This window comes from Falco punctatus, assembly GCF_963210335.1.
Source record: "Falco punctatus genome assembly, chromosome: 9".
NCBI lineage: Eukaryota > Metazoa > Chordata > Aves > Falconiformes > Falconidae > Falco > Falco punctatus.
In genome coordinates, this window is record NC_137589.1 from 7,093,332 (window position 1) to 7,107,873 (window position 14,542).

General features: G+C 44.1%; 1 protein-coding gene across 1 annotated transcript in view; it reads right to left on the bottom strand.

The window, feature by feature from the left end:
• DUSP29 (dual specificity phosphatase 29) overlaps positions 1–14,542 on the bottom strand; it is a 32,135-nt gene that overhangs the window by 7,306 nt on the left and 10,287 nt on the right. Inside the window, exons 2-3 of the mRNA XM_080403205.1 lie at positions 13,154–13,367; positions 3,386–3,606 (exon numbers count right to left, since the gene is read on the bottom strand). Coding sequence (XP_080259331.1) covers positions 3,386–3,606; positions 13,154–13,338 — 406 coding nt within the window. The 5' untranslated portion in view covers positions 13,339–13,367. The remainder of the gene's footprint in view (positions 1–3,385; positions 3,607–13,153; positions 13,368–14,542) is intronic.

Here is a 14,542-nt window from a genome sequence, read left to right on the forward strand (position 1 = left end):
TGACTGTTAGAGCAAAACACGGGTACTATTCTGCAGAGCCACGTCCCCTCTGTACTATTTTGTAGTCTCTTCAGTTCTGACCTGAGGACCAGTCTGAACCTTTCCCCAAGAGGGAGTCTGCTCTTTGATTCTGACTGCTTACATCCTTCAAGCTGTGGCTGAATATAAAATACCGGTGCACAGAGCCAGAGGTCTGCTCAGTGGTGACAGGTCCCTAAACTATTCTGGTCATTCAGCTTGGGTTTGTGTTTCTTGAAAATCTGTCTAGATTCAGCACTCCCCTTTCCAGAGTCACACGAAGTGATGAATGTGTCTTTGGTCAAATGCCTAGAGTCTTTGTCCCACGTGTTTCTTCCCACATTGCCTTTTTTATCTCCATCTTCAGCGTATTTTTTCCCATTACATGTTCACATGAAAGCAAAATGCTATTCCCCTCTATTTTACGTTCCGAGGAACTAAGACACCAAGGGAATGATTACTAAAGCCACAGCATAATACGGAGCTTAAAAACCTCTTAAAATACTGTCTTCCTTCAGGTGAATCAAGCCTCACTGACTTAAAATTTAAGCTGTCCTATGGTCTGAATTGCATGTTTTGGATGATAGCATGCATAATTGTGAACAGTTTGAGTTTGCCTCTAAAACTTATAACTGAGCTGCTTTCACTGTTCTGAAGTCCATCTGCCCATGCTTAAACTCTGCAAATCCTGCTCTGATCAGGGAGTTTCTTGGCTATCACAAAGGTGGTTTCAATGGTTGTCAGAATTACCCTGTTAGGACTTACTTTGACAGCATCCAAATTGCCAAGCTTTCTGGCCTGTAGCAGAAAGAGTCTTCTTCATGGGCATGACAACTTGTTTCCATAACATTGACTGCCGAGCATCTTCCCAGCAGAGAGCTTTGGGTGAAGACATCAATCTATTCAATGGATCTGATCACTTGGGTGGCTGAAGGTCACACCCCAGGCGATGTCATACAGCCCAATTAAATTCAATAATACGTATGTTCTGTTTACAAAAGTAGAAAGTTTTTTTTCTTTTTCCCCTTTTCCCTCACTTCGCGTTGGCTGGGTTCTAATGCAAAGTAGCAAATGACTGTAATTGTGTTACTCATCAGAAGCATTTAGCATCCTATACCGAAGTGCCCTGTTATTACCACTGGAGGTAACTACTCTGTCACTCACTATCAAATGCTGTGCAGGAATCTGGATGCTCTTTGTCAGGAAAATGCAAGAACAGGCCTTCCGTTAGGCACTTGAAACACAGAGCACCTTTCTACCCTAGCTGTGTATTCATAAATACTGCATTTATATCTTTGGAGGAAAGCACTAGTTACTTGTTCCTAGTCTTCTGGTGAGTGTAAGAGACTTCAGTCTGCTCTTCAGCTTCTGGAGTCATCCTGTGGTTCTACAAATGCATAGTGGAAAGCCGTTGTCATGCATTCAGCCTCCATCTTTTCAGGGGCCATTCAGATGTGCCTTTATGCATATCTTTGGCTGGGATCGGAGATGTACATTTAGTATTCTTTTCCTCCATGAGAAAGTTAAGAGCTTGCTCTTTTTTTTCATGGGCATTATAGAACATTCTTTATTTTATTGATCTCCACCAGAAAAGATCCTATCTGTTTTGTGTAGAAACTGTGTGAACGTGGCAGGCACACGCAGCTACAGAAATGATTGCAGTTGGTAGTATCTACATAAATGCAGATTTTTTTTGTTTTGTAGAAGTTCATTCAGTGGCTCTTTGATGTGCTCTTGTGTTTGAGTGCTGGACTGGTGCTTGATACAGTCTCAGAACTTCCTGGACTTTGATGTGATTTTGGAATGAAAAGGTGAATACCCCCACCCCCGTCTCCTCTTTCCCTGCCCCAGTATTTATTGGCATGCAAGGTGTTTTCCTTGCCTGTGCTGCTTCCCTTGTGCTTGATTCTTTACCTCAGTACAGCAAAGGTCTTGCAGGAACGGGCGGGTGGTAGGAGTGAGGAAGTCTGCATTTCTTCCTTCAGCTCCTGCAGTCTGGCTGTGGCCCCTGGCCCCCAGCCGTGGCTAGCCAGGGTGCGTGTTAGCTATCCGCTCCTGCCCAAAGGCAGTGCTTCAGACGGACTTTTTTGAAATGCCAGGTTCCTTTCTTCCAAGCACGTGAGCTCCTCAAGCAGTTTCGCCTGCTATTAGGACTTTGATTTTTAAAACCAAACTGCTTTCAAGACTTTTTCCTGAACAAGGGAAGGGACTGTGGCTGTAGACTGTTCTTGCTGAAAGGATAAAGTTATAAAGATCTGGCTGGCTACTGGGGGCAAGCCAGGCAGTAGCTGGCTACAGCTGAGCTAAACAGCCAGGAACAGAAGCTGACATGAGGCTGGAAACTCTACATGTGACCCTCTGATATTAAGGTCTTTATAGGTCAGCAGGAAAGTTAAGTTTCTCTGCTGGTTTCCAGTAAAAGTTTCTCTGCTGGTTTCCAGTAAAATATCCTGTAGAGATTTCTTTTGTTGTTGTTGGGTTTTTTTGTTTGTTTTCTTTTTTTAACAACAACAACAAAAAACAAAACAACAACAACAGAAAACAAAACGATAAAAAAACAGTTGTGTGGGGATGGAGTAGGAGTAGTACTGAAAGCCTGTGTGGGGATGGAGTAGGAGTAGTACTGAAAGCCTGTGTGAGGCTTAGGCTTGTAGCACTTCACATCAGTGTAAAGCTTTCTGATGGAACGCTGCTGGAGGTCAGCAAATAATGAATTGTAGTAATCAAGCTGAGAAATTACAAAGGCTTTAATGAAATGTTTCTAGACCTCAGCTCTGAGTTGTGTGGGTCCGCTGCTGCTTGGAAGATGGCACAGAGAAAAATTTTACAGCTTGGGGTAGATCTGATGGCCAGGTGGGAAGGTGGATTTTGTTCGTAGAGTGGATTGAATGCTGCAGAGCACAAAGCTGTGGAGTTACAGCCTGGAATCTCTGCAGAGCACTCGGGTTCCACTCCCACCACTATGCAACCAATATTCATTAAACCTTTCTTAATGGGGACTAATTTGAGGAAAAGACAGCTAATTCGTGGAACTTCTGCAGTGTCCAGTTGTCTCTGATGTGTTTACAAAGGAGTCAAAACAACAAAAAAAATCTCTATCTATTAATGAGAGACCTTAATGCAAGCTGCAGTGTGGACTTCTGTCAGCGCTGGGTAAGGGGCTCTTGGGACTGGTACTAGCTCTGCAGCGAGAATGGTCCTAGTTACATGACTACCTTCTCTTAAACTAGTTCCCTGTTACTAGTTTCATATTCTTTGTTAAATGGTATTGGACTTCTTTCATTCCCACCAGGCTGAATGCCATGGAACTAGCTTATAGTCAGGTAAATACTGCACTGTTTTTACCCATTTTCAGCACCCTCCTTACTTCTTTCATCCTGAAGTGCATTATCAATGAATTTAGAAGCTGAGTAAAAGAACTGGCTGAGCTTGAAAGTGGGGAGATCGTCTGCTTCCACTCCATAGTACTCCACAGTCATGTCGTGATAGTATTCTGGTCCTGTGTCCACGTTCCGCTGACCATGGGCTGCATTGAGGATGTGGGTGAAGCCCGCCTTCTCAAGGCTGTAGCGATCTAATGCAGTTTTCCTGTTAAAACAAGAGCTGTCATGTAAGTGAAGAAGCTTCTCACTCAGCAAGCCAGGAAAAAAAAATAAATCTCTGATTTGGTGTGTTCTAAATGTTAATGAAACTGATAATGCTTCAAAAGTGCATCATTTACCATTGTGAAGGTCTTAAGATACTGTCATTCAGAGTGAATGATCCTTCTGGAGTTCATAACTATCTCTCCCAGGTCCTTAGAGCACCTTAAAAATTAATTTATTTTCCTGGTGCCTTTGTAATGTAGGCATACTGGCTTCTATCCATCTTGTACAAGAAGAAACTTGAGATACAGAAAGAAATAGAATGAATTATTTAAAGTCATAAAAGCAAATAAGTGGCAGAACTTGAAATAGGACCCGTGAATGCTGCTTTCCCCTTCTGTCCCATCAATTGATATTGCAGAAGTAATAAAAGAGTCAGTGATATGTGAGTGCTAAGTTCATCTGGGATTCAAAAAGAAGCTTTTCATCCCTAAAAGAAGTTACCGAGTTTTTTTTCTCTATTTTTATTTTTAAAAATAAAAAAATATTAAAAAAAAAAAATCACCCTTCTGTGGTCACAACTCCCTATCAGGTTTCCTTTTGCTGTCATGTTTGGTTAAAAGAGAGATCTAAAGCAAAAAGAACTAGATATGGAAATGGGATATTAGCCTTCAGTGAAAGCTGAAAGTCATATATTTAGACAAATACTCTTAATTTATTCTTGTCCTCTGTTCCCTGGGACAAGAGAAGTCAGATAGGAGAGAAAAATCCTAGTTTTTTGTGTGCCCAATACACACTTAGCACTTGCTGGTGGCTTGAAATGCCTCAAAAGTGCAGAGTTTGTGTTCAGGCATGTAGAAACTTTTTGTTGTTCCATTACAGAAGGCTTTTAGTTTTGAGAAGTTTTGTTCTGGAAAAGCTGTCAGGTTTCATTAGTGCCTGGCTGGTACCGAGCTTTTTGCAAAAAACTGTGCAGGCTTTATTCTGTTAATGTATTTGCACATAACTACTGCTTCCATAATTAGTGCATGATGTGCAACAGCTTTTTCCAGCCAAAAATACCTCTCTCCATGAATGTCTCCTGAACATTTCAATGTGTAAATGCAGCTGCTGTCACACAGGACAGCGTGGGCTACCTGTTGTGTTTCGTAAATTCTAGTGGTTGACAGCTCAGAATAGCTTGAGGTTGGCTCCACCTTCCCAGCTGCTGCCAAAGTCAGAATCCCCCTTTAAGCAGTCAAGAACATAGTGATGAGAGCGTTTAGCTGGGTATGGGTGCCGAAGGTCCTGCTTATGCTCACTCATCTTTAAATTAAGCTCGTGACAATTAGCTGTTCTGAGTAGGTATTCCTCCGTGCAGAAAATTCCTTTCTGAACAGGCATGATGTCTTGACCCTACTGGCATTTTTGCCATGAAATGATGTCCCAAGTCTCCTATGTGGTGATTTGAAAAGTAAATAAAAACTCCTAGTTAGTGTGGTGATGTGTGCTGAAGGACAGAGAAGCGGCAGCATCTTGCGGGTGGTGCTGTGACTCACCACCTTCACCGCGTGTTAAATAATGCTCGCTTCTTCCCGTTGTATTCCTGTGGCAGTAATTCACCTAGAAAAGCTTGGGTTCTTCTCCCTCCTTTTAGGAGATGTGTGCCTTAGGATTCTTTTCAGGTGCATAAACTCCACACACTTCACCAGCTCAGGCACTTCAGTTCTGGATTGTAAGGATGGCCAGTACTTAAAAGTACCTCAAAAGTACTTCAAAAATAAGTAATTAAAAGTACTTAGGAAAACCAGATTAAATGTCCTGGCCAAAGAGTAAAGGTGCAGTGAGTAATTACTTACTTTGGTTTTGATGTGCTTAAGGTGAACTACAGATTCTGCTTTCAAATAGTCTTATTTTCTTCTGCCTCCCTGATGCTGGGACAGAGGAAAGCATTTTCCATTTAACAGACTTGGCCCAAAGCACGTATCCAACAACCATGGAAGACTGATGGTTTCAGGTCCGAGATCTGGGCTCAACTGGAACCCCTGTATGCTGAATAGTGAGTAGGACAGCAGTGTAGTTGGGGCTGGAGGAAAAATAAGGCTTTTGACAGGCTGTGGATAGTACTAGTTGTCAGCTGTTGCAAGCACTGCTCAGGCTAATAAATAGCATTTGAATTAAATGATGAAGTTGTTCCAAGCAAGGGCCATGTCAAACAATAGGTCGCATGACAATCATTAACATCTGACACACATTCATCTGAAATCCAGGTTTCCTGTCGCCTTGATTAGGTTCTCAGGAGATTGCCTTTTGACACAGTGGGCGCAACTAATGCATTTGTTTCTGATGGTCACGCTTACAGTCTTGTTCTATGTCTTTTGATCTTCTTTTATTTTTTTTTATAAATATTCGGTGGCCCAAGCATTTCGATAGGTATTCCGAAAGAAGGGATAACTTTCACTAAGTTACTGCATAAGCAATCAGCTCAGTCTGGCCAAGCTCCTGGGACCTTCCCCCTTCACCTCCCAGTCTCGCCTGTAGCTTCGTGCTGTGAATTTCAGGCCCAGAATGGAATTAATAGCTCTCATTTTTATTTAATCAATTCAAGCCAAGACAGTTAGGTGTTCATTTTGCATCGCAGTTGGCATTAGCCATTTTTTTGCCCTTGGCCTGTTAGAGTGTAACTTTGCCCAATGTAATGTTTTTCTTTATAATATGGTTGCACATTTTCTACTGACATTGCTAATCTGGAAAACTTACAGAAATGGATGCTCAGCGTTAAACACTCAAATCTGTTAAGATTGTGACATTTTCACTGGAATAGATACTCAGACTGTGCTGTGCGTAGGTGTTGTAGAAGCTGCTAGCTGAACCAAGACCTAAAACGTTTGCCCTGGCTAAGTGGAGCAGGGTCAGTGGAGGTCCTGTGGGTGTGTGGCTTGTGCATCTGCAGGCTGAACTATTGCACGTCATCTGTAACGAGGATGTCAAGTACCTTCCTTCCAGCAGGTACCTGGACAGTGTTATTTATGGAAGGCTTTTCCCAAGGTTTCTAGTACATAATGTTGTGCAGACGTCGGAGGAAGCAGTTACTGTGCAATACAAAATGGATTCACTGGATTGCAAGAGGTGCCTGCCTTTAGCATCTGCATCTTCTGAATAAAACTGAAATGACACTCGAGCAAAAGTGCTTGGTTTCAGACTTGGTATGGAGGTTAGAAAGCAGGCATGCTCTTTCTCCTTTCTCTCCATTCCCCCTAGTCTTGCACTTGCTAACTGTGTTTTCACAAAAAATCTCTACTGTTCTTTCAAAAATTGCCCTTCCCCCGACCCCCACCCCCCACCCACACCTCCCTTATAAAATCTTTCCCCAAAAGCTAGGCAGACAGCCCAGCTGGACCAGTACTTGTCATACTTGGGCTTTTCTTTTCTTTTTCGCTCCCATCAGCCACCTTTTTACCTCGTACTTTGATCAAATACTGGTTGGCTTGGACTGGCTTTAGCCATCAGTGAACGCTGCCTTTGTGTGAAGGACTGCCTTGCTTTCTGACCTCAGTTGAATCCCTAGTGTAGATGCCATAGCAGAAGCATCCCTCATTATCTGTTTACCTTAATCAGAGTCTTAATTTTTTTGGGTTTCAGCATGCATGGATACTCCTGGTCATGTCCCAAGGCGAGGGGAATGCTTTTGGTCTTCCTTGCAGTTTTTACTGTGCCTGAGGTATCAGTATTTCAGATGAAAGGAAGGAATAAATCAAGCATAAATATCTCTAAACATCCAATTTGTTGAGGTGACTAATAGCATAGGATCATTCAGGGGTATATGAATCATCTACCTTACTGGAGGATTTATAACTCTTATTTCTAATTCACTTTCAGCTAGAAATGGCACAGATTTTTTTTCCCTTGCAATTGGCTCACTACAGAGTTTAATAGTCAAGCTCTAACAGTATTCCTCTCTTCCCTCTTTTTGGCTGCTGCTGTCTCCCAATACATTGCAATTAATATTTTCATTTTTGTGATTATGGTTGAATTTTAAGTAGCCATTGTAAAGAAGAGTTGGCTACAAATGCCAGTGTAGGTGAAGCCATAAACGTTTGACGACTCTTGCAATTGTTTTTGTTTTGTGTATCTCCACCATCTGTGCTATTAGCATTTGATTTCCCTTTACACGGTGCAACTGTGGTCTCCATTCTGTGCCTGGAATGCGTTCCTGTGCAGAGAAGGTGAAGTGTGGCACTGGGAGGTGGCAGTGAAAATTTCAGTGTAATTCAGTTTAGTAGGAGATGAACTGGGCAGATTGGTCCCGTGTAAAACTATCAGCTCTTCAGTTCAGAGCACATAAACATATGCTAAAAGTTAAGCATACCCAGAAGTCCTCCTCTCTACAGCAGAACATGTTAAGCAAAAGCTCGGTGCTTTGCTGAATCAGACCCTGCATTTACTGTAGGACAGATGGACTCATAAACATGTTTTTAAAGTTCTGAGGCAAGGGGGAGTACTTTGATATGGGAATGCCACCTAAATGGTGAAAATTGGAGATAAAATCTCTTCACGCAGGGATATATCGATAATAACAGGCTACCACCAAGAGGGAGAACGGACCCAAACAAAAATGTCATCTGTTTTCAGTCGGTTCCCAAAAGGCTATTTACATCTCGGGTTGTGCAAGGGCAAGTTAAGGGCTGGTCCAAGGCTTTAACTGTGTCTGTCAGTTTTAAAGCTAAGATTCATAGGATTAAAAGCAGGTGCTGCAGCAAACTCTGCCTTCTTCTGGAAGCAACAATGTAAGTAGCTGTAACAGGAAAGAAAATCCTTCCTTTCAAGTTGCTGTCTGTGGCGTACCAAATCCCTTCTCTCTCATTTCAAATACACTGTTGTAGCAAGCATTAGTCCCAGCTGCTTTCATCGGGAAGTTGCCCAAACCGATGGAGCTGAAGCGCAGGAAAAGCAGCTTGTAGGCAGTGCAGCCTGCGCCTCCACGTCAGGCATTAAGTGTACTAAGAACAGCTAACAAAGGGAAGAGAAGGTGGCTCACAATGAAAAGCCAAGTGCATCTGAAGGAAGGGAAGTAATCCACCAAAATGCCTTGGGAGGCTGCGGGCAGAGCAGCTTCCTCCATGGGTAAGTCAGCGCCTTACAGCTGGTACTGGTTAACCAGACAACTGGTATGCTTGTAAACTCCCCGGCAGAGCCAAGTCTCTGAAGCTTCATGCAAAGGTTGAGCGATGCAAACATGTTTCAGTATGGGCTGTTAAAGCCACAGATTGACATGACCCACATAGACAAAACTCAGGGAAATCTGAGGCAACGTGTAACTAGAAGAATAGTCTCTCTCAAACTTTTCCATTTTCTTAAACGCTGAAGGAAGGATCGATGCAGGATGATAATTTACCAGATGGTCAGTGGCAGTAAGAAGCTTCCTTGAATATAGGCAATACTGACACTTTCTTAAGAAAATCTGGCAGTTCTCCCTTCTGAGGAGAGATGTTGCGAATTTCCAATAATACTGACCCAATTTCCTTCAGCAACTCCAGCACTGAGGGAGTCTAGAGATAGTGTAGCATTGTATCCCCTTTTCCTTCTGAGGTGTTGCTCCATTTCTGTGGATGCCTCCTGTTCAGCATGAGTTACAAGAATTTTTAGGTACCATGGAAAAGACTGAATAGGATCTTCTTCATACACGGTAGAGAAAGATTTATTAGTCCATTTTCCTCTCACCCAGAACGGTGGATGTTGGTTTTGTAAGTGATACAACCTGGATGCAGGGAATGCCTCTCTGCTCTCTGTACGGTGAAGGCACCAAACGCCTGTGGTGTCATCGGTCAGTTCCTGCTCTTGGTTTTGGTCGCTCGCAGTGTTAGAAATCCTGTAGGCAGAGGTGGCGTTGCGTGGGGAAGTGTTACTTGTCTTGGAAACCGTTGCTGCCATAAGAGGTTTATGGTCTGGTGTTACAGATCCGATTTTCTGGATTGTTAAAACTGTTGTTACAATTGGCAGGTTCTCATACTAACGGAGTTGAAACCTTGTCCTCAAGAGTGTTGTTATAATCTGAATCCGCATACGCTCCTATTTCTGTATGAATAATACTGGTGTAGATCCTAGGAGTTCATAATACTAAAGAGTGGGAGGTAACTATTTTCTACCCTGAGTGAGTCCCATCTGTTTTCTTCTACATTAGTATAAATTGTCGTTCTACTTAGCTACCTGGAAAAAGCCATACCGTCTTGTTTTTTTCTGGAGCAAGGGAAAAGTAGAGAATGAGGTTTAGTTCTGTATTTTAGATTTAGTTACGTATTTTAATTATCATACACTCCAGTGTGTAGGCTTGAGTTACTCTTGCGTCTTGTTGAACTTCACCTGTGCTAGTTCTCAAGACCGTAAGCCCTGGGGCTCAGCTGGGGCAAGCACAGACCTTGAAGTGCATGCTCAGTTCAGCTGCATATCCAGAAAATTACATTTCGTATTTAACCTGTAAGGTATTAAGCTCTAGAGGACTTGGTTTTCTCTGGGAGTAGTTTGAGAACACAGAAAGATCTGAAGTTGTGACCAGGCCTTAAATCCTAATGACAGCTAGAGGACGGTTAAGAGGAAAGCAAAATCTTGGGAGGCCTTTGTCTTCAGCTGAAATATTCTTTGAAATTTAGAAATGTGGAACCGTGAGCAGCATCTCGGGTAATAAGGCGATCACTGAAGAGCTGCAAACTACAAACTGTGCAACTGGCCGAGGTTTTCCCTGTGGTTGCAGTGAACCAGGCAGGCTTGGGATTAGGCAGCAAAACTGCCCGTGCAAGTAACCTGGTGACCAGAGAGAGAAGGGAGCAAGGCAAAGCCGCTTTCTACCCCTTTAGAAGACGTCTAGATGTGAGGAGGATACACGCAAGCACTAATCCTGCTAGCAGATGAATCAAAATCTTGGCAAAGCATGTTTTATTCCTATCACTGGGCTGTCTCCTACGAGTTCCAGTGTCTGGTCTTTAAAAGTCCTTGGAACTTGCTGGAGGAAAATTTCAATTGGAGCTGAACACAGCATGTTATATTTTGAGGCTTTGATTATTCTGGGCCTGACAGGCTCATGGAGATTTCATTGCCTCTGGGCAACATCTGCAGCAAAGCCTTGTAACAAAAGGATTGAGTGGCCTCACAGGGCTCCTTGATAGCCTGTATTGCATTAGAAGGAAGATGTGGTTACGTAGTCAGGGTAATTAATTAGCATTTCCATAAGCAGTCACAAGTCCTGTTAACCTTGTAAATGCAGGAGGCAGGAATGAAGCACAGATGTAAAGGCTCTGAAGATAAACTCTGCATGTGTGTGTTCGCTTGATTTTTGTTGATGAGCTCCACTAAATTCTTTCAAGATCAACCTTAATTTAGCATGGCTAAGGATGCAAATGCACCCAACATCTGTTCACGTCTCCATGGCAGCTCTTTGGCGACCAGTGCTACAGCAAGATCTTAAAATAAAACTACGAAAAAACCCTGCCACGCTGAAGGGGGAAGCTGCTGGTCAGAAGTAAGATGTGGAGCTGGCTGAGGGAAGATATAGAGGTCCCTGGACTTTGCCTGCCTCAAATCAGATTTCAGTTCTGGCGATGAAAGCTGCACCTTGCCTGTAGACCAGTTCTCATCTCAGATTTTCTGCTACTGGGTGTTGAGTTGGCCCTTACCCAGCTGACCATAGTTGTTCTCTTTCAGGGAGCCCCATTTTCTGGTGAAGTTTTACTTCTGTTCACCCGCCACCTGCTCCTTAACATCTTTTTGCTTCTCCATCGGCTTTCTTGTTCTCTTGTCCCAGTCAAGTGGGGAACCCGTTTCCCCTTGAAGCGCCATTGCTTTTCCCTCCTGATTTGCGAGCGGTCCCCTGCAGAAACCCGCTGCCCAGCGTAAGTGGATGCAGCTGCGGGTACCTCTCCAGGAGCCTGCTTTTCTGTTCCTCCGGTTAGTTTGTGCTAGCGCGGGCATGTGTGTGTGTGCAGAGTTGCACCTCCGAGCACTGATTGCAGTTGCAAGGTGGAGCAAGCCACTGCTGCAGGAACCCATACAGGAGAGAGTTGGGGGCTGGTGGTCCTGGGCTTGGAGACTGGCTGCCTGAAGACCTGCTGTCTCCTCAGGTCCCTTTGTTTGAGGGCAGAGCTGCAACTTCATCACAGAGCTGCGAGGGAAATTCTCTCAAGGGCTTCATTCACAATAATTCTGGTGGTGATTCTGGACAGGGAAGGAGCAAATAAATGCCAGAAGAGGCTGTTCTTTACACAGAGTCTTGAGTTTGAAAATCTAACAAGAGGGGCAGGATAGGATGGGGAGAGGACAACTCAACCCCCTTTTAATTTGTTCCTGAGTCATTTGGCCAGGCTTTTCCCATGGCTTAATATTTTTTTTTTATTTATTTCTGTCTCTTAAAGTAGGAGCCCCCGCTTGGTTAAAGCCCAGAAGTCTTATGTGTCTTTCTGTTGCCTCTGGCGCCACAGAAGTAATTGGTCGATGATATTAGGAGTCTTGTAACTTTCGAGGCTGTATATCTTTCCTTTTTTATAAGCTGGCAACAGATGAATTTTAGGACCTTTTAAAAAATTACTGAGAACTTTGGAGCCAGTGGGGCTCCTGCTTGTGCCTTACAGTGATGATGTAAAATAAATGTCATGTTAGCGCGGGGTGTAGAGGAAAATGGGAAGTGGACCAATAATGCCTAAGGGGTAAGAAAAGCTCTCTTGCTCTGCTCGGGGTTGGAGTTGGGGGATTTTCTGGTGGCGTGTCTCCCTGCTGCAGCACTCATCTCTGCTTGTCAGAATGGGCTGTGTCTAGTTCAGTCCTGTGCTCAGCGGTGCGAAGTCTGGTTTGTGGGTTTGGTTTGTTTCCAAATCACACTTGGTCTCATCAGCGAGACACGTCTGTGCTGCTTTGCCTTCCGCAGGGTTCTGTTTGTTTTAATCTCTTGAGCGGTTTGGAGATGGGGAGTATTCCACGTACACAAGCAGAGGCTCGGGAATGCAGAAATACTGCTGCAGCTTGAGCTGTCCCTGCAGTCGCTTGATGAGAATTAAGTTTTAAGATTAAACAATCTAAGCTGCGGTCCGGCACATCGAGGCCATGCCTTTCTGTCAGTGTAGCTGTGGAAGGACTTTCACTCCAAGATAAATGACAAGCTACTCCTTGAAATGAGCCATTTAAAAATAGATCACGACTAGCTTCACCCTCTGCAGCTTACTCTGGTGCCACAACTGCTCCTGTTACTCAGTCTGCAGCAGCAGACCCTGCCGCACTCACAGAGTATCTTTATCACCAATATATCTTTATGTGTGTGCACCTCTATCTTTACAGGCCACGCCAGGCTCTGATTGCTCTGTTGTACTCTGTCATCTGTCAGTAGCTCAACAAACCTCATCATCACTGCTAAATACTAACAAGTGGGTAGGAGGAAGAAAGAAACACCTTGCTGTGTTGGTGAGCTTACTTAGTACAGCTTAGTTATCTTCTGTGTAGAAAAGATACACTACGTACACTTACTCATCTGCTACGTAGAGAGGTGCAATGTACACTTATCTGCTGTGTAGAGAGGTGCAATGTACACTTACTCATCTCCAATGTAGAGGTTGGGCCAGACTTCATTGACGTGAGTGTACTTTGGGCATCCTTTCCAGAAGAGTCGCTCCAATTCAAATGCACCTGGGGTACAGTAATCCTCCTCAGGATCTACTTTGATTGCTGTGTATGCATTTTTCTTCCCAGCGCTCAAATCTGCTGATGACATCTTGTCCATGGAGTAGTGCGCTCAGGATGTCCAAGGAACTGGAATGCAACAAAAAAAAGAATGTTAACCCGAGGAAGCACAAAGCAAGCGACTTCTTCTCCAGTTGTGGGACATGGGGAGCAGCACTGGCCAGGTGTGATGGGGCTTGGGAATGAGATGAGGTGAATGTACCTGCTCGGTGGGAGCCACAGACTTGCACCTGGATTTCTGCCTCCCCTGAACTAGGCGAGGAATATTTTGTTGGATGAGCTCACTAGCAACGGGAACAAAAGCCACAGGTTTGTGACCACTGCAGTTTGGTCTCCACTGGGAACTTAGTTTCCTGGAAAAGCCACTGGTAAGGATTTGGTAGGTCTGGCAGCACAATCCAAAGGATCTAGAGCGGCTAGGGGAACTGAGTGGGGGAAATGTAAGATGTTTCTTTATTGTTAATGGTGAATCTCCTAAAGGCTTCTCTTTTATGTGATGATTATTTTTTTCCTCAGCAACACATGGAAATTAAACGTGTCCATTCAGGTGAATGCTGGGGGTACCTGTTTTATATCTTAGCGCAGCCCTGCACACTGAGCCTCGTGGGCTTTTTCCAGGAATGAGAGTTTGCCTTTTTTGCAGCACTACTGACTGATCGACTCAATATTTTTAGCCAGGAGGGGCTCAAGGACTTCCTTGGTTTGGGGTTTGTTTTTTTGTTTTAACCTAGGTGCGCACATACCAAGTGGGTAGGAAGAAGTACTGATGAACACAGAGAACGGCGCAATGGAGTAATGTTATCATGTGGCTAAAATCAGAGTAACATTACTGTTGCCAAAAGCAACACCCTTTGCTCAGCCATGCTGTCAGAGCTGTGTTGCTTAGAACTGACAACCTTGACGTCCTCTGTGTTTTGAGCTCTCTGTTAGTATTGCACCCTTTGGTGTCAGCTTTACAGATCTCTGGAAGCTCCAGATTCTCTCCTGCTTGCTGTGATTTTTTTTCTCAGCTGCAAAGCCTCCATCAGGACAGCCCTGGAGCATTTGCCTCTCAGCTCTGAGGTCAACAGCTGCAGCCCAGTTAGGTGATCTCCCTCCTCCCACACTTCCCCAAGGCTGTGCAGTACCTAGGAGCTGGGCACTGGCCCCGGGAGCAGTGGGAGCTCAGAGCCTGGGCTTTTGGCAAAGCTGGTGAGGGAGGTTAAAGGCCAGAGACTAACCTGAGTCTCCACACATCCCCAGTC